The sequence below is a fragment of the Polyodon spathula genome, chromosome 7, assembly GCF_017654505.1.
Source record: "Polyodon spathula isolate WHYD16114869_AA chromosome 7, ASM1765450v1, whole genome shotgun sequence".
NCBI classification, from domain to species: Eukaryota; Metazoa; Chordata; class Actinopteri; order Acipenseriformes; family Polyodontidae; genus Polyodon; species Polyodon spathula.
Window position 1 is genome coordinate 3517613 of NC_054540.1, and position 25072 is coordinate 3542684.

The 25072-nt window shown below is 44.3% G+C and overlaps 1 protein-coding gene and 2 long non-coding RNA genes across 6 annotated transcripts; 2 read left to right on the plus strand and 1 right to left on the minus strand.

The window, feature by feature from the left end:
* The first annotated feature begins 74 nt into the window (after positions 1 to 74).
* Positions 75 to 21045, plus strand: LOC121318013. Its single transcript, XR_005950566.1, has 3 exons — positions 75 to 503; positions 17408 to 17665; positions 19974 to 21045. It is a non-coding gene; the product is annotated as an uncharacterized LOC121318013 (long non-coding RNA).
* On the minus strand, positions 1258 to 23836 carry LOC121318011 (beta-parvin). 4 transcript variants are annotated; one of them, XM_041254182.1, is made up of 14 exons: positions 21044 to 21132; positions 19373 to 19497; positions 14505 to 14594; positions 13432 to 13502; positions 13017 to 13119; positions 10639 to 10779; positions 8017 to 8132; positions 7027 to 7085; positions 6369 to 6388; positions 6081 to 6142; positions 4920 to 4988; positions 3769 to 3870; positions 3520 to 3592; positions 1258 to 3227 (listed from the first exon to the last, which is right to left on the minus strand). In XM_041254182.1, coding segments are annotated over exons 2-14 (984 nt in total). In that variant the 5' UTR covers positions 19374 to 19497; positions 21044 to 21132; the 3' UTR covers positions 1258 to 3150. The 4 variants fall into 4 exon arrangements, with proteins under 4 accessions (XP_041110116.1, XP_041110113.1, XP_041110114.1 ...); XM_041254179.1 differs by lacking the exons at positions 19373 to 19497; positions 21044 to 21132 and adding an exon at positions 23449 to 23836; XM_041254180.1 differs by lacking the exons at positions 19373 to 19497; positions 21044 to 21132 and adding an exon at positions 17380 to 17486.
* On the plus strand, positions 23582 to 24608 carry LOC121318014. The gene is made up of 2 exons (XR_005950567.1): positions 23582 to 23666; positions 23747 to 24608. It is a non-coding gene; the product is annotated as an uncharacterized LOC121318014 (long non-coding RNA).
* The last annotated feature ends 464 nt before the right edge of the window (positions 24609 to 25072 follow it).

A 25072-nucleotide genomic window follows, 5' to 3' on the forward strand; every position in this document is an offset into this window, starting at 1 on the left:
TACATATAAATACCAAACCGTGTAGAAAACAGACTTCCTCTTGCGGTTTTACGTGGAAGCTGTGCAGAAAAGTTAAACTGCTGAATGTCAGCGATGTGTTGCTGTGTGGTTTTTGTGACTGAAAGGGAACTATACCACCGTGTTGAAAAGAGAAGAAGGGGAGGAGACAGAACAACCAATATGAAATATATCATAGCCAGTCGATCTAGTGATGAGTTTAAACGAACACACACCGCATGTGTCCAGCTAGGATGACTTTGTAAAGTCAGAATGCATTGCTTTACAACCTTAGCACCACCACCCCCCCAAAAAAAGAGAGAAAGAGACCTGAAGCAATGCTCAGCTGATTCATCAGGAAAACCACAAGCATGTCTACATAGAGGAACACTCAGCAAACACTGAAACAGCAGCTTCCTGTGCGCAATGGGGGCTCGTGCACTTGGAACATGAACTGGGTTTCAGGAAGGCTGTGGCACTCTTGTGACTGCTTTTCACAGAAAAAGGTAAGTGAGCCAACAATTCAAAGAACTTAATTCACTATATATTCCAATATACAATATATTCCTTTGCTGCCAAATCCTGTGCGTCTACACTCACTGGATATTTTCTTTTTTTTACAAGCAATATCTTAATATAAACAGTTGCAAGACAACCAGAAGGCCTCGTCATCTTACCTCTAGTATAAGGCTGATCTATCTCATTTCTAATGTCTACATTTGTTTGTGCAGTTCTTGATTGACTAGATTCAAGCATTAGAATGTCTCGCCTCAGTCAGTCAGGGAATATACAGTACAGGTTGGTTAAACTTGGCTCAAGTGAATGGCCAGTATTTTGTTGAACAGCAGCTGAAGATAAAAACAGCACTGTTTTTGTTTCTGGCGATGAAGTCTCTCTCTTGTGGCTTGTGGGTAACCCTAGTGCTGATGCTCGACTCGTATCACCTAGAGAAAGAACAGCACTCGCCTATCCAGGTTTCAAGCAACACATTTGCATACAGCCCTGTGCAGAGTGGATTTCACTGGCATGCGTTGCTTTGGTTGACGGATCATGTTGCAAGACTCCTTGCTGCAGTGTATTCGCAGAGTGTCTACACTGACAAGCCCAGTTCATGCAATGACATACTGTAGGGCAGTGTGGGCTGGACTACCAAGCTGTAGTATCAACAGCTCTTCCAACATCAGTAACTCATACAGCACACAGCCCAGAACTCTTTAAACCACCTAAACATAAACCTCCAGAAAAATAAAACTCGGGTGATTGGTTTCAAAAGATCTTTTTATTAGAACACACACACACTACAGTAGTCACAAGCCACTCAGTTTACACATTCTTTTTTCGTACTCTGGCAGCAGATCTGCCAGCATGTTTTAAATAATGTATTAAGGCAAGCATGCATTGGAATCCTCTGTACATATGGCTCTGTCGGATATATTTTGGTAAAATGGTCATTTAGACATATAAATAGCCAGTGTTGTTGGCAGCATAACAGTTTCAGAACTATAAATCAAGCCTTCTGAACACAAACATTTGTATTGCAGGGATAGAAATAATACTCCTAGTGCACAGCAGTTTCACCCTTCGCAGATTTTACCACGAGCTTGACGAGCCACGGGGTACAGGTAACAGGCTCAGGTGTGTCTTATTAAACTCACAGTTGAACGTGGAATGCATCCAGCTGCTGTCCAATGGGAGTCTTACTTCCATCCCTGTTTTGTTTTTTGTTTTTTGTTTTTTTTTCAAAACTTGGAGGTGTAACTTGGCACGCCATACCTGATCAAAACCAGTATAGTAAATGAAAGACAGGTTACTGAAGCAGAAGATATTGCATGGACAGGAAATTCATCAGGCCATACACTCATTAAAAGCAATCAGCATTTGGACAAACAGAGCAAACTACACATGATCAAATAGTCTATCTAGAAAAGCTTGCAACTGGACCATAAACCTGACATTCTCTTGGGAATTACTATTGCAAATCAAGGCTTGAGATGAACATACAAAAAAAAAGGTAATATTATTAAAAACTTTCATTAGGGGTTTTATAACCTTTCAACATCCATAAATATCCAGCATAATTCAAGCAAGGATTCCATTTCAAATTAATAAAGTGGTTTCATAAGTGACCCAACATTTCTTCTAATCAACAAAACATCCAATAACTTAAATGCTGCAACCAACAACCCAATCCACTTCACAGTATGGGCTTCATGCACAATTTAAAAGAACCTGGATTATGTGTTGAAGCACATGGGCAATCCTCATACAGTGTATACCAGAGAAATGCTGACTAGACATCTTACAAGTAAGCAAATGTTGTAATGAACAGGACAAACTGCACTTTAAATGTGCGTTTGATTAATACATACGAATAGCACAAGAGCACAGTGCTTACAGTACTGTATATGCTACACCTGGTTTAATGTTTCTCACACACTTGCATTTTAAAATCTACCACATTATTACACTCCTTAAATAAATACTGCAATTTAATACTGCTTTTTGAATTACGTTTGATAAATTATTTTACGCCGCAAAATTTCAGTTTCATCATAACTGAAATAAAGTTATTAGTCTCACACAGTTAACATTACAAAAGCAAGTCCTGCATATTCTCTTACGTGTAGTAACTAAAAGAGGCAATTATAGCAGCAGAGTTAGTGAAAAGGCACCTGTTTTAAATGTAGCAACAAAACAAATGTTTAGTCTCCTGTCTCACTAAAGCTTATGAGCACACTTCAGTGGTGCAACACAAAGAAACTAAAAATGAACACAAAAAACAGGAACATTATAGTTCATTTCCAGCACTCTCCTTTCAACAAAAACACCTTTGCATCAATAAAACCAAGGCAACTGCATAGAGAAGGTACAAAAAGGAGAAGATATAGTACAAACTACAGTACAACTCGTGTCCGAGCATGCTTGCATGACTGTGCCAGGATATAGCAGACCCGTCAGAGAGAGAGAGAGAGAGAGAGAGAGAGAGAGAGAGAGAGAGTCTACTAATTTAAACTGAAGATCTAAAAATGAGTCTGCTCCTTCATTCAAACTTCATTCCAGTGTGGCTTTGCTCCTGTCTCCATTAGCAGTACTGAGGTGATGGCTGGTCTTCCTGAGAGTTGTATTGTAGCTGTACACAGCGCCCTCCAGTGGTTATTCCGCATTTTTGTAGTTTGTGAACAGGTTATACAAAACCCTCAGGGTGGACTTGAGATTCAAATTGACAACGTCTGCAAAAACACAACGGTAACACTTTTTATTTATTTATTTTTTTAAAGTCCCCTTCCCTTTTTACGATTTACTGTTTTTCATTGCAAATGCATAAACACAAATATAATGTTACTTTATAGATGTTAAAGCTTTTAATCTCCAATACATGAACTGAATGATAGTGTTACAGCAACACCTTGTGGATAAAAATGTCATTACAACTGAATTAAAACAGGACATGTCATAAAAAAACTCCAGTTAATTTCAGAATGATCAGATGCACTAAACAGACAGTGGACAATATTCTCATACCTTCAGGGCGTGCTTTAGGTTTCTTCAGCCCTCCATCCTGCATCAGCTCAAAGGCAAAGGAAACATTAAGAACCTGCAGACACAGAAAATAAGGAACAATTAAATAAGACAACAGTTCAATCTGTCCCTCCTCGTCAAAGTGCGCACTGGTATTCCCAGGAAACAAATCCAGAATATCTAGCCCTTACGTTATACAGCAATTATTACTACTGTGTGCTAACCCTGCAAAAGAGCGTGCACAGGACTTACCTTCTGCTCAAAACTCTCCGGGGTCAAAAAGAAGTTGTGCAGGGGAACAAAGTAATCCTCCAGCAATCCCATCAGCAAAACCAGGTACACCCCATCTGCAAACTAGACAGGGCCTCTAATTATCTATTACATGTGCACAGACCCACATGAGGGGACTATACTACATCTCAAGACCAGACTCATGTTTTTGCACAGTACACTGGCATAGCACAGATTCCTGTTAACTAATCTAAATTTATTTTACAGCTTTAAAACACCCAGACATTAATAAACTGCACAAGCCTGGATCTGCAGCCAGTAACGAAGCTGCATTAATAAACTGCACAAGCCTGGACCTGCAGCCAGTAACGAAGCTGCATTAATAAACTGCACAAGCCTGGATCTGCAGCCAGTAACGAAGCTGCATTAATAAACTGCACAAGCCTGGACCTGCAGCCAGTAACGAAGCTGCATTAATAAACTGCACAAGCCTGGATCTGCAGCCAGTAACGAAGCTGCATTAATAAACTGCACAAGCCTGGACCTGCAGCCAGTAATGAAGCTGCATTAATAAACTGCACAAGCCTGGACCTGCAGCCAGTAATGAAGCTGCATTAATAAACTGCACAAGCCTGGACCTGCAGCCAGTAATGAAGCTGCATTAATAAACTGCACAAGCCTGGACCTGCAGCCAGTAATGAAGCTGCATTAATAAACTGCACAAGCCTGGACCTGCAGCCAGTAATGAAGCTGCATTAATAAACTGCACAAGCCTGGACCTGCAGCCAGTAATGAAGCTGCATTAATAAACTGCACAAGCCTGGACCTGCAGCCAGTAATGAAGCTGCATTAATAAACTGCACAAGCCTGGACCTGCAGCCAGTAACGAAGCTGCATTAATAAACTGCACAAGCCTGGACCTGCAGCCAGTAACGAAGCTGCATTAATAAACTGCACAAGCCTGGATCTGCAGCCAGTAACGAAGCTGCATTAATAAACTGCACAAGCCTGGACCTGCAGCCAGTAACGAAGCTGCATTAATAAACTGCACAAGCCTGGATCTGCAGCCAGTAACGAAGCTGCATTAATAAACTGCACAAGCCTGGATCTGCAGCCAGTAACGAAGCTGCATTAATAAACTGCACGAGTCATCCTGCATGTCGGAGTCTCACCTGTGTCTCCAGCTCAGTCACCTCCAGGTTCAGTTTGTTTAGGTGCTTGTTCACAAAGGTAATAAGAGACTGCGAACGTTAAAAGAAAGAAAGGGGCATTGCTGCAAAAGTACATGTGCTGTAAATGAATACCAGATTGATAAACAGACAGACTGGAGTATATAGGATTCCTTACTGTCACTTTTAACACACAGTGTTAAAGCTTTTCTTAATCAAATTGAGGACTTTAATGGAAACATTAAAGTGTGTTTCTAGCAGGGCTGTGATGTAACCCCACAGTGTGTTTCTAACAGGGCTGTGCAGTAAACCTGCAGTGTGTTTCTAACAGGGCTGTGCCCCACAGTGTGTTTCTAACAGGGCTGTGCTGTAACCCCGCAGTGTGTTTCTAACAGGGCTGTGCCCCACAGTGTGTTTCTAACAGGGCTGTGCAGTAACCCCGCAGTGTGTTTCTAACAGGGCTGTGCCCCACAGTGTGTTTCTAACAGGGCTGTGCTGTAAACCCGCAGTGTGTTTCTGCTGTAACCCCACAGTGTGTTTCTAACAGGGCTGTGCAGTGTGTTTCTAACAGGGCTGTGCTGTAAACCCGCAGTGTGTTTCTAACAGGGCTGTGCTGTAAACCCGCAGTGTGTTTCTAACAGGGCTGTGCTGTAAACCCGCAGTGTGTTTCTAACAGGGCTGTGCTGTAAACCCGCAGTGTGTTTCTAACAGGGCTGTGCTGTAAACCCGCAGTGTGTTTCTAACAGGGCTGTGCTGTAAACCCGCAGTGTGTTTCTAACAGGGCTGTGCTGTAAACCCGCAGTGTGTTTCTAACAGGGCTGTGCTGTAAACCCGTAGTGTGTTTCTAACAGGGCTGTGCTGTAAACCCGCAGTGTGTTTCTAACAGGGCTGTGCTGTAAACCCGCAGTGTGTTTCTAACAGGGCTGTGCTGTAAACCCAGTGTGTTTCTAACAGGGCTGTGCTGTAAACCCGCAGTGTGTTTCTAACAGGGCTGTGCTGTAAACCCGCAGTGTGTTTCTAACAGGGCTGTGCTGTAAACCCGCAGTGTGTTTCTAACAGGGCTGTGCTGTAAACCCGCAGTGTGTTTCTAACAGGGCTGTGACCCGCAGTGTGTTTTTAACAGGGCTGCTAAACACACTCAATAACAAATGGATGTTTCTTTACCTTTTTAACAACGCTGAGTTTATCAGGAGCATGGTCCAGCAGAGTATCAAAAGCATCTCTTTCTGAAAAGAGATCCATAGAAACAACAAAGAAAAAGAAAATCAGCTGCAGTTTCAAAACGTTAGCTTGTTTTATTCACCTCCTGGGAATTCTTTGAAAGAATCGAATGACAACAATGCCATGCAGGTGTAGCTCAGCTCACTTCAGAAGATAGACAGAACACTTGGGCTAAAGTCTGAATCTAAAACAGCATGGCGTTTCTGGATTCAATTGAAATGAAGTACTCACCAAATCTCCCCAGCATCATCCTATAAAACAAATAAACATGAACCTCTTGTTATTAGAGAAATAAAGTGTGCGTGTATGCTAAAGAACACTGGTGGCACAGAGGGCAGTTTGAATGCCTGGCAAGATGGGACTGGATTAGCTAATGTTATCTTAGGTAAGGTAGTCCAAGATTAGTGTTAATCAGGGTCTGTGAAACCTGCTCTTCATTGGTCTCCTCTCCCTTCCTGTCTTGCACTGCTCCGTTTGGAAAGGTCTATACCTCCCTATTTTGTACAAGTATTAGAATCTCAGAGCACTTAACCCTAATGTATTATAACATATTAACACTAGAGGGCAGCAGCACAGAGAAGGTCAGCTTCAGTTTTACTGTAGTTTTCATTGGCATTCTTATTTTTCACTGCAGCCCAACAGACACACCTAGCGGCAGACTAGCACATAGCAAGGCCCTTTTATTACTGTACTGTACAATGCAGATAGAACCAGAACCTCCTCAATATAAAAAGCTTCACGAAAAGGTAAAAGGTTGTGTTACCGTGTCTTACAGAAGATCCCTCAGTTAATACACTAGTGTGCAGGAGCACTGCCTTCACACTGCTTTTCAAAACCATGCAAAACACAGGATGAAAGAAAACGTGAACAAAAAGAATAAAATACTCACTCTGTAGTGGTGGTGAGCTCCTTGGTGACATGCGATGACTGAAGCAGGCCTTCTCTCTTCTGCATCAGGACAAAAGAAAAACGTTTAGCTTTAGCTGCTATTGTCCTCCTAAAGGACTTCCTCAATCCATGTTACCCAGGTGGAAGGGCCTCAAGGACCGGCAATGCCCCTGAATTAGGCACTGAGGCACCTTGAAACGGCTGGACCGAAGAAACAGACTGCATGTTCTTATTAAGCTGCATAACAGTCTTGCGCTCACACTTACCTGCACAGGCGCACGCTCTCCCCTTCGCAACGAGCAGCTGCACAGGCGCACGCTCTCCCCTTCGCAACGAGCAGCTGCACAGGCGCACGCTCTCCCCTTCGCAACGAGCAGCTGCACAGGCGCACGCTCTCCCCTTCGCAACGAGCAGCTGCACAGGCGCACGCTCTCCCCTTCGCAACGAGCAGCTGCACAGGCGCACGCTCTCCCCTTCGCAACGAGCAGCTGCACAGGCGCACGCTCTCCCCTTCGCAACGAGCAGCTGCACAGGCGCACGCTCTCCCCTTCGCAACGAGCAGCTGCACAGGCGCACGCTCACCCCTTCGCAACGAGCAGCTGCACAGGCGCACGCTCACCCCTTCGCAACGAGCAGCTGCACAGGCGCACGCTCACCCCTTCGCAACGAGCAGCTGCACAGGCGCACGCTCACCCCTTCGCAACGAGCAGCTGCACAGGCGCACGCTCTCCCCTTCGCAACGAGCAGCTGCACAGGCGCACGCTCTCCCCTTCGCAACGAGCAGCTGCACAGGCGCACGCTCTCCCCTTCGCAACGAGCAGCTGCACAGGCGCACGCTCTCCCCTTCGCAACGAGCAGCTGCACAGGCGCACGCTCTCCCCTTCGCAACGAGCAGCTGCACAGGCGCACGCTCTCCCCTTCGCAACGAGCAGCTGCACAGGCGCACGCTCTCCCCTTCGCAACGAGCAGCTGCACAGGCGCACGCTCTCACCTTCACAACGACCAGCTGCACAGACACATGCTCTGGGAGTCGGATGGGAGCCTGGAAATGCATGGCCAGACCCACCAGGAGGTACACAATAGAGATCAGGTTTTTACAGTGGATAGCTGGAAAAAAAAAAAAAAAAAAAAAAAAAAAAACACAAGCAGCAATGAATGAAACTGTATTCAGAGACGGATTTATTTAAATTAAACACTGCTAGGAGCTAAATGGAGTGCAAGCGTGTGCCCTGTATGCCTTAGTATATCAGAAACTAACCCATTCATGACATCTACAGTCCCACAATGAGCTGGTATCCCATCAATTCATCACAAACTTTGTGAATAGTAAGCCATGTATATGACAGATGTTCCTGTGCAGGATGGAGAGCGTCTGCGACTTGCATAGTAGCATACATTGATGTTCCTTTTCCTATAACCCTTTATTATATTGGATTGAAAATCTCCCGGGTAAGGGGGTGCAGTACATAACCAATGTAAGAGTGGATGAATCGTCTCACAAATACCCTTCAAGCACTCAAGCGAGGCCACTATCAAATTACAAATAACACACTATAGAGTAAAATATCAAAGCATCCAAAACAAAAATGAGAAGTGTATTGAAGCAGAGTGAAAGCATGGTAAAGCACGGAGAGGTACGGTAAAGCATATTAAAGATTGTAAATTACGGTAAAAGCATAGAGAAGCATTGTAAAGCACAGAAAGGAATGTCATTTTTAATTTCCCCTTAAACACAATATATGGTTCTCCAGACAAACTCAAAGCAAATTAAAAGCCAGGTAAAGGCACATTAAGTGAAAATTTAGAATAGCTCAATATTGGAGCAATAGAACGCAGAACCCTCATTAAAGCATTGTCGTATCACTTGTGATTATTAAACCATTGTAAAAGCATAGTGAAGCATTGTAAAGCACGGAGAGGTACGGTAAAGCATATTTTTAAAGCATGGTAGTGGTAAAAGCATCGAGAGCCTTGTGTCAGTATGTCAGTATAATATCTAAATTTATTAAAATAAGAATCCTGTAGTGAAGCATTGAAAAGAACGGATGATGGTACTTGCTTGCGCCGGTTAATTGAAAATAAACTATGGTTGAACAAGCAAACAGAAAAAGGACACGGCACTGGTAGCCAAAATAAAGTAGACAAACAAAAACGGTAAAACATAGTGGACGACAGCATTGTAAAGCACGGAGAGGTACGGTAAAGCATATTAAAGATTGTAAACTATGGTAATTTCATAGGGTCCAAGCATTCTCAGCTCACCGAACACCCAACCACAGAGTATGTGCCAAGGTGCATCTATAAATACATAGTGAAGCATTGTAAAGCACATTCACTGACATCCCAGCACGTGCACATTAATAAAGTGTAAAGCATAGTGAAGCATTGTAAAGCACGGAGAGGTACGGTAAAGCATATTATTAAAGATTGTAAACTACGGTAAAAACATAGAGAAGCATTGTAAAGCACGGAGAGGTACGGTAAAGCATATTAAAAATTGTAAAAGCATAGTCACAAAGCATTCTAAAGCATTGAGCAGGTTACGGTAAAGAATTGTAAAGGTACGGTAAAGCATTGTATGGTGCAGGTAAAGACACAAAAAAGATTGTAAACTATGGTAAAAGCATAGAGAAGCATGTGTGAGGTACAGAACACAGGTAACAATGCTTGCGCCGGTTTACCGAAATAAAAGTATGCGCAAACATTATTAAAAATTGTAAAAGCATAGTGAAGCATTGTAAAGCACGGAGAGGTACGGTAAAGCATATTAAAGATGCAATCCCATTTTTGCATTTCCCCCCTAAACTATGGTAAAAGCATAGAGAAGCATTGTGAGGTATGGTAACGCAGTATTATTATTAAAAATTGTAAAACATAGTGAAGCATTGTAAAGCACGGAGAGGTACGGTAAAGCATATTAAAGATTGTAAACTATGGTAAAAGCATAGAGAAGCATTGTAACACCGTTCTCCTGCAGGGAAGAAACCCAAGGGAGCAGTCTACAGCATGCAGCAGGAAGCATCCCCCTCCTCCGGCAGCGAAACTGCTGCTGGTGGTTGCACGGAACCCAGACCAGGTCCCCCGGTAAAGCATACGGTTCCACACCTCCTCCTGGTGGACCGGGACCCGGCTGCAGCTAGGTACGTAAAGCATATTGTGGGTAAGTATAAGTACTTCCGATTTTTATGGCAACTATCCCGTCTCCGGGCAGAGGCATAGAGAGCATTGTAACCCCAGGCGATGTACGGTAAGCATATTACGAGATTGTAGCGGCACGGTAAACATATAAAAAGCATTAAAAACACCACAAGATGGGGAGCGGCGGGCACGCAGAGGCCGATGCACTCTATGGCAACCCCATCTCGTCGAGGACACGAGATAGGTACGCCAGTATGGTATAAACGCCGGTTTGGGAGAAGCATTCTCCTGCCGGTTGAAGTAGCGAGGCTGGCATCCTTGGGCAGAAAAATTGTAAAACATAGTGAAGCATTGTAAAGCACGGAGAGGTACGGTAAAGCATATTAAAGATTGTAAACTATGGTAAATCATGGGGGTAAACTGCAAACACACCGTGGGAAGGGTTTCTAAGGGGAACGAACGTGCTTCTACTCACAATCCACGCTCCACTCGATGCACCAGCCGTTGGGACGCAGCAGCTCGTTCACAGCCTCCAGAACCGTTTGCAGCTTCTGCTTCTGACCGATTTCCGACTGGGTCACTTCAGCTACATTCAGCCTGCACCCAGAGAGCTTCTCTGCAGGAGGAGGCAAAATAAATACAAGCACACTGAGCATGTCAGTGCAGTGTGACAAACAGAAGTGACACAAAAAACACCCCTTTCTACAGGTTTACCAGAGCTTAAGCCCAGCATGGTGAAAGCATGGACAGGTAAGCACTGTAAAACCCAGTGAAGTATAGTAAAACATGCTGAGAAACATGGCAAACCAGCGTAAACTACAGTAAATGAAAAGTAGAACAATGTTGTTTACTTTTATAAGTAATAATATTAGAGTAATAATAAACAGTAATAGATAAAAATAAAGCTGCAAAAGAAAAAAGAATGACGTACTCTTAGCCAGAGAAGTCAGGATTGAGGTCTATAGTCTAGCAGAGCAAGTATCTTTGAATGTCATTTTTACATTTCCCCTTAAACACAATATATGGTTCTCCAGACAAACTCAAAGCAAATTAAAAGCCAGGTAAAGGCACATTAAGTGAAAATTTAGAATAGCTCAATATTGGAGCAATAGAACGCAGAACCCTCACAATTATTGCAAACATCAGAATATATTATGGGTCACAGTGACGGAGGCCGAAGCAGCTCCTGCTGCTCGAACCATATTTATTAAATAAATAAATAACAACACACCACATGATGTTTGAAGCTGCTTACTCCTTAACATGCAGCCTACAGGCACGTGAATCAATAAAGTGCAATACACATATTACCAGCAGGCAATGCCGTGAAGTGCTTGCAACCCTCTGCTGGTAGACAGGGACCCAGCAGACATGGGGCTAAACGGTGGCCGTGGCGGAGGCAGATGACTTTAGCGGGTTTTAAAAAGGAGCCACAGCATCAGTGGACTCCAGCCACCATTCCCTGCTGCGATGCTGCTCCGCTCCCTTCTACTGCACTCACCAAACACCTAGTGCTGCTCCCCTCCCTTCTACTGCACTCACCAAACACCTAGTGCTGCTCCCCTCCCTTCTACTGCACTCAAACACCTAGTGCTGCTCCCCTCCCTTCTACTGCACTCACCAAACACCTAGTGCTGCTCCCCTCCCTTCTACTGCACTCAAACACCTAGTGCTGCTCCCCTCCCTTCTACTGCACTCAAACACCTAGTGCTGCTCCCCTCCCTTCTACTGCACTCAAACACCTAGTGCTGCTCCCCTCCCTTCTGAACTGCCGCCCCACGCCTCCTCTCCTGCTAGACGACGAGAGAGCTGGAGGCCACCTGTCCACGCCTCAGTCTGCGCGTCGAGACGACGAGAGTTGTACAGCAAACCCCTCCACGCGCCTCCGTCTGGCCGTCAGAGGGACTACGAGAGTGGGGACGCCACCTACCACCCTCCGTCGTACGGGTTCATACGTACGGAGAGGGGGACGGCCACCTCCCACCGACCTACAAAAAAAAAGACCGTCCAGTCGTGACGGTGGGACGACTATGGGTACCGGCCACCTACCACCGCCTCGATGAAGGGAGCCGCAATCACGCACATTCTGCGTCGCGGGGGACACCGAGACTGGGACGGGCCACTCCACCCTCGCCACCGGAGTCGCGTAGGGTAACTATGTCCCCTGCCACGCCGATAGTAGTGAACGAGCCCGCTGACCACTCCGAGATGAGGGAACGTCGCTCTGACCCGACGACAACCGCATGTCGCCCCTGGGACGTACGTAGACGGTGGGCAAAGACAAGGGGAAGAGCGTGGAGGTTGGAAGGAGCGGGGGGTGCGCGGCCGTTCGGAGGAGGGAAGAGCCATCCCGTCGGTGGTGCCCCGGTTTTAGGGGTGTGCCGTTCCGTGTCGGGACCAGGTGTCTGGTGGCTCCTTGAGGGGTCCAACCGTCTGTAGGAGGTCAGGGTAGCCTACTGCACTCACCAAACACCTAGTGCTGCTCCCCTCCCTTCTACTGCACTCACCAAACACCTAGTGCTGCTCCCCTCCCTTCTACTGCACTCAAACACCTAGTGCTGCTCCCCTCCCTTCTACTGCACTCAAACACCTAGTGCTGCTCCCCTCCCTTCTACTGCACTCAAACACCTAGTGCTGCTCCCCTCCCTTCTACTGCACTCAAACACCTAGTGCTGCTCCCCTCCCTTCTACTGCACTCAAACACCTAGTGCTGCTCCCCTCCCTTCTACTGCACTCACCAAACACCTAGTGCTGCTCCCCTCCCTTCTACTGCACTCACCAAACACCTAGTGCTGCTCCCCTCCCTTCTCCTGCACTCAAACCAGTGCTGCTACACCCTTCTACTGCACTCACCAAACAGCTTCTGCAACACCTGCCCATCGTACAGATCCTCCTCCAGGTCCTTCACGATGATTCTGTCTTCCTCCAGCTCGTTATTAATCCAGTCAATCAAAACCTTGAAACAGTAATAATGCAAGCAAGGGTCAGACAGCATGTGTCATACACTGTACATTACATCCAGTATTTTACTTGTTTCATTCCATCAGGTTTGAAGTTTCACAAAAAAGTAGACAATACATTTAGATCAGGTTTGAAAATAGACAAAATGCATATTATGCCAGCTCAGTCCTATACTAGACAGATAGACAGAGTATATTTTATACAAACACAAGTTATAGTAATTACTATGGATTACAAAGAACTGAAAAGACAAGATAAAGTACATAAATAAATAAGTAAATAAATAAATAAAATAAATAGACATTACCCGAAGCAGTTCTTTAAACTTGGGATCTTCTTTTGAGGTGGGGTCAATCATACTTCTTTCTGCGTTCTCTTCTGTAAGAAAGACACCAGGTTTGAGAGACAAGCTGGGATGAAGTAAACTCCTGACCATGCGGGTGACACACTGTATCAGCTGATCAAGAGGCTGTTCCTATTTTACAAACTCGTTACAGGACTGTGCATCCAGTATCATAGGCTTTGGGGAAGATATTGAGACTTCCAGCTAGTTATTAAAATATTTGTTTAAATATACAAGTCTCTTTATATCTGTAACATTTAAAAGGCGTGACTCAAATAGTTTATTCGCGGGATTCATGATTTTTGTTAAATAACTTTAAATCATGAAAATGCTTTTATTTTATTTTTTTAAGTCCACAGATCAGCGGAATTATTTGAATTAACTGAAATATGGCAATAAATATAACAACAATACCGAACCGGTTTAAACTGCTGCAGTAGAAACAATCCCTGGAGAGTCATCAAGTGATTCACCTCCCTCCCTTCCTCCTCCACCCACTCCCTCCCTTATGCACACAGTTCATGAAATTCTCTTTCAGATGAAGGCATACATGAGTGTCAAACTGAAATGTTATCTTGTTGCACAGTTCAACACAGTACTTGACATGATTATCAAATCCTAAATGGCACCAAATACAAACAGAAACTGAATACACACAGACGAACACATACTAGCGGTACCCATACAGTACAGTGCAATGCAGTACCAAGAACACACTCTGCTTTCCTGGTAATTGTATGAGACTGTTTCTGTGAACTCTGTGGGGTACGTGAAGATGCCCTACCATGTGTGCCAAGTAGAGCACGGATAGGAAACTTTGCATGGTACAGTTATAAAATGCACTGACTGAAGGGAACAGAAAGTCTTCTAACAAGATACTGAAATTCATTTGTTCCAGAGAGTGACTATAAGCACGTGTTTGTATGCTCTGCGGCCACCTGAACCCATTGTCTCGCGGCCCCAGCCCATGCATGTGTTTTTGCCTGCGTGAAGCGGTTTAAAGGAGGGCACTGAGGGGAGATGACAGCTGCATGTACCGAGCATGGTGTCTTCTGGGTGGATGTCTATGCTGGAGGGCTGGAGAGGAGAGTTGATGGCATTCTTCCCCTCTTCGCGCAGGTCGCTCACTAAACAAAGAGGGGAAACAAAAGACAAAAATCAGAATGCATTGATTTTATCACCACGTCTTTGCATGTATTAACTTACAGGTTACAACCCACACCTTCTCCGTGTGCTGTACCTAAATAAGAACATACGAGAAGTTCTTGAACGAGAAGAGGCTGTTCAGCCCATCAAGGCTGGTTCACTCTCAGCACACCATTCACACGTACTAAAGAGATCTCATTTAACAGGGTAGAATTGAATTGTTTTTTTTTTTATGGTCGCTTGTGTTTTCAATGTTTCCACTTCCATGCATCTATTCCATGCCTGCAATTTGTAAACCAAAGCACAAAGAGAGAAACATGCACCATCAGCTTGGGGATCCTAGTGGGTAATTAAAACCCTATCCCTAACCTTGACCCCAAGCCAGTGGTGTCAATCCACCAAGCTGACCGGCTCACATTTCAGCTTGGGATCCTAGTGGGTAATTAAAACCATATCCCTAACCTTGACCCCAAGCCAGTGGGGTCAATTCACCAAGCTGACCTCGAGTATACATGGAATCCTTTTGTGTAAATTGTCAACCATTTAACCTGTCACACGATTTCTATGAAAAAGTAGGTGTAGTATTTATAGTCACCTCTTCTATTTTGCTTCTGAATTTATTATTTCACATTTTACACTTGTTTTCACAATGAATGAATATACTGGAAATGATTAAACTTTGAAAAATATATTTGAAAAATGAAAACAAACAAGATCCTCATTAAAACCAGTACATTTCTGAATAAAAGGTTCAGTAAAATACTGTGACATTTTTATTTTCAGTTACAGTTTAAACATTACTAAGGCTGTAAAGGGTTACATGAAACAGGGATAATCTCTCTCTCTCTCTGTATCATGAGGCATCCAGTGCTGCTTACAAACACTGTAGTCACTCAGACATGAGACTGTAAATCATTATTATTCAGCAGTACGAATCACACCCCACACCCAAACAGAGGCCCTGTACTTCAACCAAAGCAACTCCCATAAAGACAACACCCATGAAGTAATTCAACGCAATCACAAAGCCATAACGAATTAAACAAAACAAACATCTACTGTAAATATTCAAAGTGTACCAGTCACTTCTACTAGGGCTGCTACTGTATTTTCCCTTCAATTTACACTTTAGTATTGAATGCATTTAAACATTACCATACAGGGAATGCGTGCCACCAATCAGAAATCCCAGCACCCTGTATATAGCTACTGCATACAGTGCATGTTCTGTAGCAGATCATGAACTGCAATGAGCCAACGCAGCAGCAAACAAAGCAGACTCATTCACATTGAATACAAAAATTCCTGGCCTGTACAAAGACAAGACTGTGTTCAACACCGTTTACAAACAGCTGCCCATGAAGAGCTTGCGAGACCAGCAGCCACGCTCAGCTCTGGCGCCAATCTCAATGACTGGGTCTGGCTAGGCATCTACAGAAGAAGCATCACGAAGATTCAATTCACCAACAAGCAAGACGCCCAACTGTATGGGTCACTCATTTCAACCCCACCCTTAAAACAGCTCGCTGACTTAACACAGTCCATCTGGAAGGTCATTATTAGCATGGCCAGTGAATTTAAATCTCACCACCATTATGACCAATATTGACAGCTTTTTATCTTGTATGCTTTAGCTGTTGCATTTACAGAAATTGTCTGTGCATATTTTATATTCCATGTGCAAAGTTATCTAACATTTATTACATTTGGTTCTTCCCCTCTCTGTTATTCTGGTTCAAACGTGCTGTATAGAGACAGCTCCACTGCCACCTCTACCTTATAAAGCTGCCAAAGCTCAACACCAGCAGCTCTCATGAACCTCAATGCAAATCATCAGCAGCCCAACTGTACCATCAGAGTGGCAAAGCTCCCATAAGAGGTAGTGAGGAGGAAATGTTAGGGGCTAGATTCTCAAAGAACTTCACTACCTATTGTCATCTGCAAGACTTTTAACCCAATAATGAACTCAATAACGCACACATTTTGCTGGTTACACAGACCTGAACTGGCATTAATCTTGGACTACTTTACCAAAAAAAAAAAAAAAAGGTACAGCACTGTAGGCAGTCAAAGAATAGTGTTAATTGGAGCGTTCCACTACAATAAGACAACTAATAATCAACACAACATCCTTTAGCTTCTGCACATCAAGTATAAACTCAGCGTAACCATGGAAGTCTTTTCATTTAGCTAATCCTTGTTGTTCCCAAGGAACCTTTCATTAAGCATCTAATTACTGGTGAATGTAAACGACCTTACCAGCTGCACAGCCGAGATGGAGTGTGTCATTTAGGCTGGGTTACTGCAGCACTGGCGTCCTGTGTCACAGCTCAATGGGTCTGACGCAGTGACAGTCCATGTGACTCGCCCACAACAACACACAGCCGTGAACCCACCCAGAAATCTCCTAACTTAGCATTAAAGCCACTCCAAACCACTTCAATTAGCACTTATCTTGGTCCACCGTACCTAAGGCAACATTTAGTAGTCCACAAAACCTTAGTTATGAATGCCAACGACTTTGCCACATTTCGCTTCTTCAGCAAATAAAACAAATTAGAAGACTTTTTCCATTTTCACTAGCTACAGTGGATTGTAAAAGATAACCCCACTGGCCCCTTCTGTAAATAGCACACCCACAATGTGCAACCTTTGAAGAGATCGGGTAGAACAGGAGGTGGCGACGTTGGCATGAATCCAGTAAAAGATCCTGCTACAGTGTTGCATATCCACATCGTCTTGCCTTGTTACTCTAACCCACAGTACCTTGCTTTTTCCTTTTGGTCCCACACAGCAGGCCTGCCATGTCTCTGGTGCAGATCTCCAGCAGTGAATGTGACAGGGGCTCTGGTGCTGTAAACCAGGTGGCAGCTGGAGTGTACGTGGCATGCTGGCATGCTATTTGTGAAGCGTGCTATTTGTGACACAGCACTGGTCCAGTTACACCACAGTTCAGGAAAGGGAACAGGAGACAGCCCACCAACAGATACCAGAGGAGCTTGAACGCAGCAGCACCGGCTGAAACAGCGGCTGTGTTCTCCGAACTGCAGTGGTATGTGTGGTTCTAGCTTTGTTTTTCAAAATATTAGCTTATATACTTCATGTGTTGCAGGAAAAAAGTAATGAATGAATCCAGTATCTTTATTGCTTTCGAAATGTATTTCGATACCAGCGACTATGAACTGTATCTTACGATACTCACTCAGAACTTTGGCTTCAAGTCTTCATCAGGCTTGGGTTGAGGTTTAGCATGATAACTAACGAAAGAAAAGGTAAGGGTGCTTAAGCTGTTGGGCATGTTAAGTCTATTAGCTGGGGATAGAAAAAACAAGTTCTTGTCAAGTTCTATTATATGTGTTCTTTCCTAATATACTGCAAGCTTAGTCATAAAAAGTCTCTTACTTGGTCCTTGGAAAGTCATACTACAGTATAGGGTAATGCACTATATAGTCCCTGTCAGGGTCCTAAAAGACACGTGAAGCTTCTTAAATGATAACGTCTTGTGGTTAAACGATGCAAAGAAGCTCCAGTTGGATGGTTTTCTGACGGTGCTATTGTGTTCATTCCAAGAGCTGTCAGGCAGACAATGCGATGTAGACTTTCATTACCGATGGGGAGGGCAGCTGCATCATTCTACAAGAAGCAGATACCATAGCCTGTGTGCCAGTGAGGGATCCTCACCACTGCCTGGTGCTCTGGTGAAGGAGGACGTGAGAGAGGCAATGGTACGGATCCCAGCTGAGACACAAAGTCCAATTCACAGCCTTCACTGCCCGTCTTGCTTCGATTCCAGTAAGGTTTTGCTTCCAGACACGTCGCTATAGTTCTGAAGCAACAGTGCTTTCCTATTTCTAACCCCAAGTTTGAACTTTATGACAAGCCTTATGACATGTTAAAAAGTAAAAGATGTGTTTACTTTTTAACATTAAAAGGAAGAACCTATGATAGCGTACTGTACCATATATACAGCTGGGTTAGAAACTCACACTAGCTCTGCACCCAGTGCTGTGCTTGCAAGCTACCATCAATTAAGTATATCATTTAAACGATTCATCAGCCAGGAGTTTGAACAACCCCTTTTAAAACATAGTTTTGCTTCCCTTACAGTTGCATGAAAGTTCCTACTGTAAACAGTCAACCTACAGATGCAAGTGATCAAGTGTGATCAGCTGAGAGCAGATTTAGCAGGGGTCTGAACACCCGGCACATGCCGATTTCAATAATATACCTAAACAAGGGGAGTTCAGAAATGCTGGGTGCGGGACTAGTGGAAGTTTCTAACCCCGATATAATATTTCACAGGACTAGTGGAAGTTTCTAACCCCGACATAGTATTTCACAAAACAGCATTTTGTAAGCATTGCTTGTATTGGGTCTCTTTTTTTTAATCCAGTAAAGCTGCTTACCCCTGTTTGGGTAACCGCTATGATTTACTGCAGCCCAGATATAAATACAGTTGTAGCCCTGGTTATTTCTGGCTGTCCACTTGCCCTCTGTGACTAAGACACGTAACACCAGCACTATAGAAAGTGACGAGTCTGTCAGCTACAACCAGAGCCATCACATCCTGGTGACTTTTTAAAACCCACAACTTAAACGCACCAGTCAGCATACATTGTAAACTAAACTGCTTTAAGCACACAGCTGCAGTATTGAATTCAAGGTTTAAACAGTACTATAAAACCACCTCTCATTGAATGCAAAAGCTCTCTGTGACCCTGTTTACATGTACAACACAAAGTTGTAGCAAAGAACTTACTTGCAGTCGCATGGGATTAGCCTTCTCCTCAGTGGATGAACTGGATGTGTTCCGTCTTCTTTCAAAAAGGTTTTGATGGGGCTTTGGCCAGTTTGCAGAAAAAATAACAAATAGCCTCTTCATTGCTGCAAAAATGATGACTTGCAATGTCATGATCTGGTCTTTAAAGATTGCCGCTAATGTGACAGCCAGGAAATACACTACAAACACATTTCCCCCTAGATAGGTTATCAAGGTTATAGCAGTGAAAATGCATTTTTTAAAAGGGGATCTAATCCACAAGCTATACAATCATTTATTTTTATTTATTTAAACTACAGTAACAAATACTGTGCTTTGCATCGCTGTGACCAGAGTCATGCAGACATCATGGGTTTAGTGGTGTTCAGTCACCAGGAGATGCACTAATTGCAAGCTTTGAAGTGTTTCCTACTGATTAGTACTGCAAGCTGTTGATGAACAGGGAGACATTTGGCATGAGGCTGCTTATCCAGATTTAAGCTGCTGTACTTGAAGATCTGAGGATCAACATGAACCTCTACCGACACCCTGTGCATTGCAATCTGAGACTGTTCTGCACATCATTGCTCTATCATTATAGGCATCCCCAATCGAGGAGAGCGAGCAGGGAGAAACAGCAGGAGTATCCAATCCCCAATCGAGGAGAGCGAGCAGGGAGAAACAGCAGGAATACCTAATCCCCAATCGAGGAGAGCGAGCAGGGAGAAACAGCAGGAATACCCAATCGAAGAGAGCGAGCAGGGAGAAACAGCAGAAGTATCCAATCCCCAATCGAGGAGAGCGAGCAGGGAGAAACAGCAGGAGTATCCAATCCCCAATCGAAGAGAGCGAGCAGAGAGAAACAGCAGGAGTATCCCATCCCCAATCGAGGCGAGCGAGCAGGGAGAAACAGCAGGAATACCCAATCAAGGAGAGCGAGCAGGGAGAAACAGCAGGAGTATCCAATCCCCAATCGAGGAGAGCAAGCAGGGAGAAACAGCAGGAGTATCCAATCCCCAATCGAAGAGAGTGAGCAGGGAGAAACAGCAGGAGTATCCAATCCCCAATCGAGTAGAGCGAGCAGGGAGAAACAGCAGGAGTATCCAATCCCCAATCGAGGAGAGCGAGCAGGGAGAAACAGCAGGAGTATCCAATCGAGGAGAGCTAGCAGGGAGAAACAGCAGGAGTATCCAATCCCCAATCGAAGAGAGCGAGCAGGGAGAAACAGCAGGAGTATCCAATCCCCAATCGAGTAGAGCGAGCAGGGAGAAACAGCAGGAGTATCCAATCCCCAATCGAGGAGAGCCAGCAGGGAGAAACAGCAGGAGTATCCAATCCCCAATCGAGGAGAGCGAGCAGGGAGAAACAGAAGGAGTATCCAATCGAGGAGAGCGAGCAGGGAGAAACAGCAGGAGTATCCAATCCCCAATCGAGGAGAGCGAGCAGGGAGAAACAGCAGGAGTACACAGAGGATGCTGGGTATGAACAGGTGAGCAGAAGAGTACGCACACTTTATTTAGACTAGCGTCTTAACCTTACTGTGAGGGTGCAGCAGGGGGAGGCGGAGGGGTGCGAATGAATCAAACACTATGGAGGGGTCAGTTGCCAGTCACCGTCCCAAACATTCAGTTAATTAATACATTTCTAAATTGAAGTATGAATCCTACAAACCTGTAATTGTTGGAAATGACACTGTAAACAAACATACAATAGTCTGCATTTCCATTTCAATGGAAGGAATGGGTGTGGTCTGATTGGAATGTAACCAAAGATCTTCTGTCTTCTTCATTTAACTGTTGTTGATAAACAGATACGATTCCAGGAAACATTGCACTGTATCTAAAGCAAACAAAAAGACACAGCACTGGATTCTCAATGACAAACTCCAAATCATTGTGTTTCAGAAAGGAAAAACACAGCAATAAAGTTACCAAAGCAGAAATAAACAATTTGTACGTGGTCTAATAATTCTTACTATTATTGGTTTTGGAATGTATTTATTGCACTGTTATCACAACTGAAACAGCAGCAATGAAGTACTAGTTTCAGTTCAGAGATGGAAATAAGTGTCCCATTGCATAGCATCTTCACCCATTACAGGTTTTACTATGAGCTTGATTAGCCCCCGTGTGTACAGGGGACACGGCTGGCTGTGTCTTATTGGAGTCTTATTTCCACCCATGAAATCCACAGTATTTTATATTGCTAAGGAGCAGGGTTTCTTTTGTTTTTGTTGTTTTTTTTTTTTTTCTAGGAATTTGTCAGTCACATTAACGACAGTGCAGTGAACTCATCTGCTTATTTGGGGCAGTGTTTCAGACGGCAAGCTAACACATTGGCTGCTCCTGTAATCAGCCCTGCATGCAGAGGTGTAAAAATAACCTCAGTGACAATCCTTTGTAATTGCTAGTCCGGCACACACCCTTTTTTTACAGCATTGCCAGCACACCACGGCGTCAGAGCAGCCGCATTAATCGCCAGCACACACGGCGTCAGAGCAGCTATCGAACAGAGCAGCCGCTATCGCCTGCTTATTTGGGGCAGTGTTTCAGACGGCAAGCTAACACATTGGCTGCTCCTGTAATCAGCCCTGCATGCAGAGGTGTAAAAATAACCTCAGTGACAATCCTTTGTAATTGCTAGTCCGGCACACACCCTCCTCCTCCTCCCTCTACTGCCATATACAGCAGTATGACACACACCACGGCGTCAGAGCAGCCGCTATCGCCAACACACCACGGCGTCAGAGCAGCCGCTATCGCCAGCACACCACGGCGTCAGAGCAGCCGCTATCGCCAGCACACCACGGCGTCAGAGCAGCCGCTATCGCCAGCACACCACGGCGTCAGAGCAGCCGCTATCGCCAGCACACCACGGCGTCAGAGCAGCCGCTATCGCCAGCACACCACGGCGTCAGAGCAGCCGCTATCGCCAGCACACCACGGCGTCAGAGCAGCCGCTATCGCCAGCACACCACGGCGTCAGAGCAGCCGCTATCGCCAGCACACCACGGCGTCAGAGCAGCCGCTATCGCCAGCACACCACGGCGTCAGAGCAGCCGCTATCGCCAACACACCACGGCGTCAGAGCAGCCGCTATCGCCAGCACACCACGGCGTCAGAGCAGCCGCTATCGCCAGCACACCACGGCGTCAGAGCAGCCGCTATCGCCAGCACACCACGGCGTCAGAGCAGCCGCTATCGCCAGCACACCACGGCGTCAGAGCAGCCGCTATCGCCAGCACACCACGGCGTCAGAGCAGCCGCTATCGCCAGCACACCACGGCGTCAGAGCAGCCGCTATCGCCAACACACCACGGCGTCAGAGCAGCCGCTACAGCAAACACAGTCTGGGACGTTAGAGCAGCAAATACAGCTGGAGCAGACCCGATGATACAACGTGAACAACAAAATCCATACCGTGATGTACATACTGTCTCGAATATCCACCTGTCAAAACAACTTGAATGCTCCGCCATAGCAATTACACACGAATGAATGAATCGGCAAACAGGTTGAAGAAAATGTTTATTGCAGGCAGGATATTACGATCGATAAATACAATTTTTAGTATGCGTTACCTATCCCACTTCTGCTGTACTGCCTTACAGGTATATATCCCCCCCCCCCCCCCCCGCATATAAAAAAGTCAACCCCATTCACTAGACACTGAGTGTATACAATAGCATAACATAGCAGATACAACAGCAGAGTAAATCGATAACTACACCAAATATAGTCTGCACACACACTGAAGCTATTAATTAAGATGAATGAATCATACAGCATTTATTTCACGTCTCTTTACGAACTGACATCTTCACACAGTTTTCATCAAGAAATAACCTGACCCTGTTCTAATAATAGCAGAACTCGTACCAGCAACATTCGTAACTAATTGCAAACGTATTAGTAGTACGTTTTTGTGTCTCCTACCCCAAAGGTCCAAATCTGAATGTTTCATTAAATCAGAACACATTAGTAAAGCCGGAGACGCAGCAGTAAATACACATCTACAGGGCAGGAATAGGGTTAGCAGCTGTGTAGTCGTAGTAGTATTTAATATATCAAACTGACCTTCTTTGTATTTTTTCTTCCTCACTAAGGTGCCTCCCAGCTTGCCCAGGAACGACTCCTCCTTTTTCATCTTGTTGTTAGACTGCAAGGTCGGTGACCGTATTGGATTCGTACTCGACATGTCTTGTTTCAACCCAACCAAAACAATAATAATACCAAATCCGTTTTGTAAAGAAGCCTCCCCGAGTGGCAGGAAGAGGATGCCGCACACCACAAAGGTAAGACAAATAAAGTGAATTAAAGAACAGGGAAAAACGACGCAGAAAAAAAAACAAAGATTGCTTTCCATATACCACAGGAAACAAAGCACCCCGCTTTCCTCATAGCGCCAGCCGCCGGATTGGATGTCTGCATGAAAACAGTACACAGGGACTTGTGATGACCCCATGCAAAACTCACGACACTAAACCAGGAGTCACCGCAGTTGATTCAAATGAATCGTTCAAACCATTTAAATGAGTGCTTTCCAATAACAAACACACATTACTAACAGTCCCTTGCGGTTTGGAACACTTTGTAGTTCATCCGAAATCATTTCAATAGGGTTGCCCAGTTTGAATCGCTCAAGCTTTGCAATTTTGTTTAAGTTCGAAACTGTAGCAGTGTGTTCAGCATTTTGACAGCACGGTAATTTATTTTATAAAAAAGACATTTAGAGATTACTTGTTAAATCATTTTCATTATGTGTTTATAATTTATGTTCTGTTTAACTTCAAGAACCATGGCTAGTTTTTTTGCCCATAATACCTCTGAAAAAATTGCACAAACAATTAGGCTGGTGAAATGTTTAATATATGCTGGTTTTGTTAATAGACTATTCATGCAAGTAACACTGAAATCCACATTTAAATAACGCCAGAAGCTTATTCAACGAAGCCCTATTACAGTAGATTCTTGTTAATTGCATAGCCCGGGTGCCTACTGTAACAGTTGTATGCAATTAACCAGGGTGTGCAAGTACCAGTAAAAATGTAATACATTTAATTTTATACCTGATGATTTTTTTTTTAAGTTAACAGGAATATGCATTTATCATGTATGCAATTGATTGGAATACACTGTACTTTTATCATTCTTAATCCTCTAAAATTAACCTACAGTAATATCATATAGGTACACCAGATACACTGTAAAAAATTTAAATAAATCTGTAAATGTTGTGTTTCTTCATTTCCCAGTGTATATATATTTATTCACTGACTGGCACAACACCTAAACAATGTTCTTCAACTTAAATGAACTTTCTCTGCAACAGGCATTAGACCCCCACTTGTGCCCTTCACTCAGACTCAAAGCAGCACAGACTCTGTGGACCTGTGGGCCCCAATGCCAGCTGCACATGAAAGGATCTTGTCATGTTGTGACAGTTAAAGTAGATCTGGAGTCTGGAGGAGTTCTAGAGATCAGTGGTCCGGAATGCCAACAGGCATGATTTCACAGCACATCCACACTCTTAGTAAAGGAAGGACTTGTGCATTAGGAATACATATCTTAGGGAAAGTAATGTTTTCAGGCAGAGAAAAAAAAAACTAAAATCCTCTAAAATTAAAAATGTCCCTTTAAAAAACCTCCAGATTGCCCTGAGCAGAAACGCAACCCTGCAGCTCAGAAGGGAAAACCTCTT

Excerpts from the sequence above, each read along its gene's own strand:
- LOC121318011 (XM_041254179.1), bottom strand. The coding sequence starts at position 23,836 with ATGGGGTCATCACAAGTCCCTGTGTACTGTTTTCATGCAGACATCCAA. Across the intron at positions 13,120-13,431 it reads AGTTTAAAGAACTGCTTCGG|GTTTTGATTGACTGGATTAA; the intron begins GTAATGTCTATT and ends TACTGTTTCAAG. Across the intron at positions 8,133-10,638 it reads CATCGAGTGGAGCGTGGATT|CTATCCACTGTAAAAACCTG; the intron begins GTGAGTAGAAGC and ends TTTTTTTTCCAG.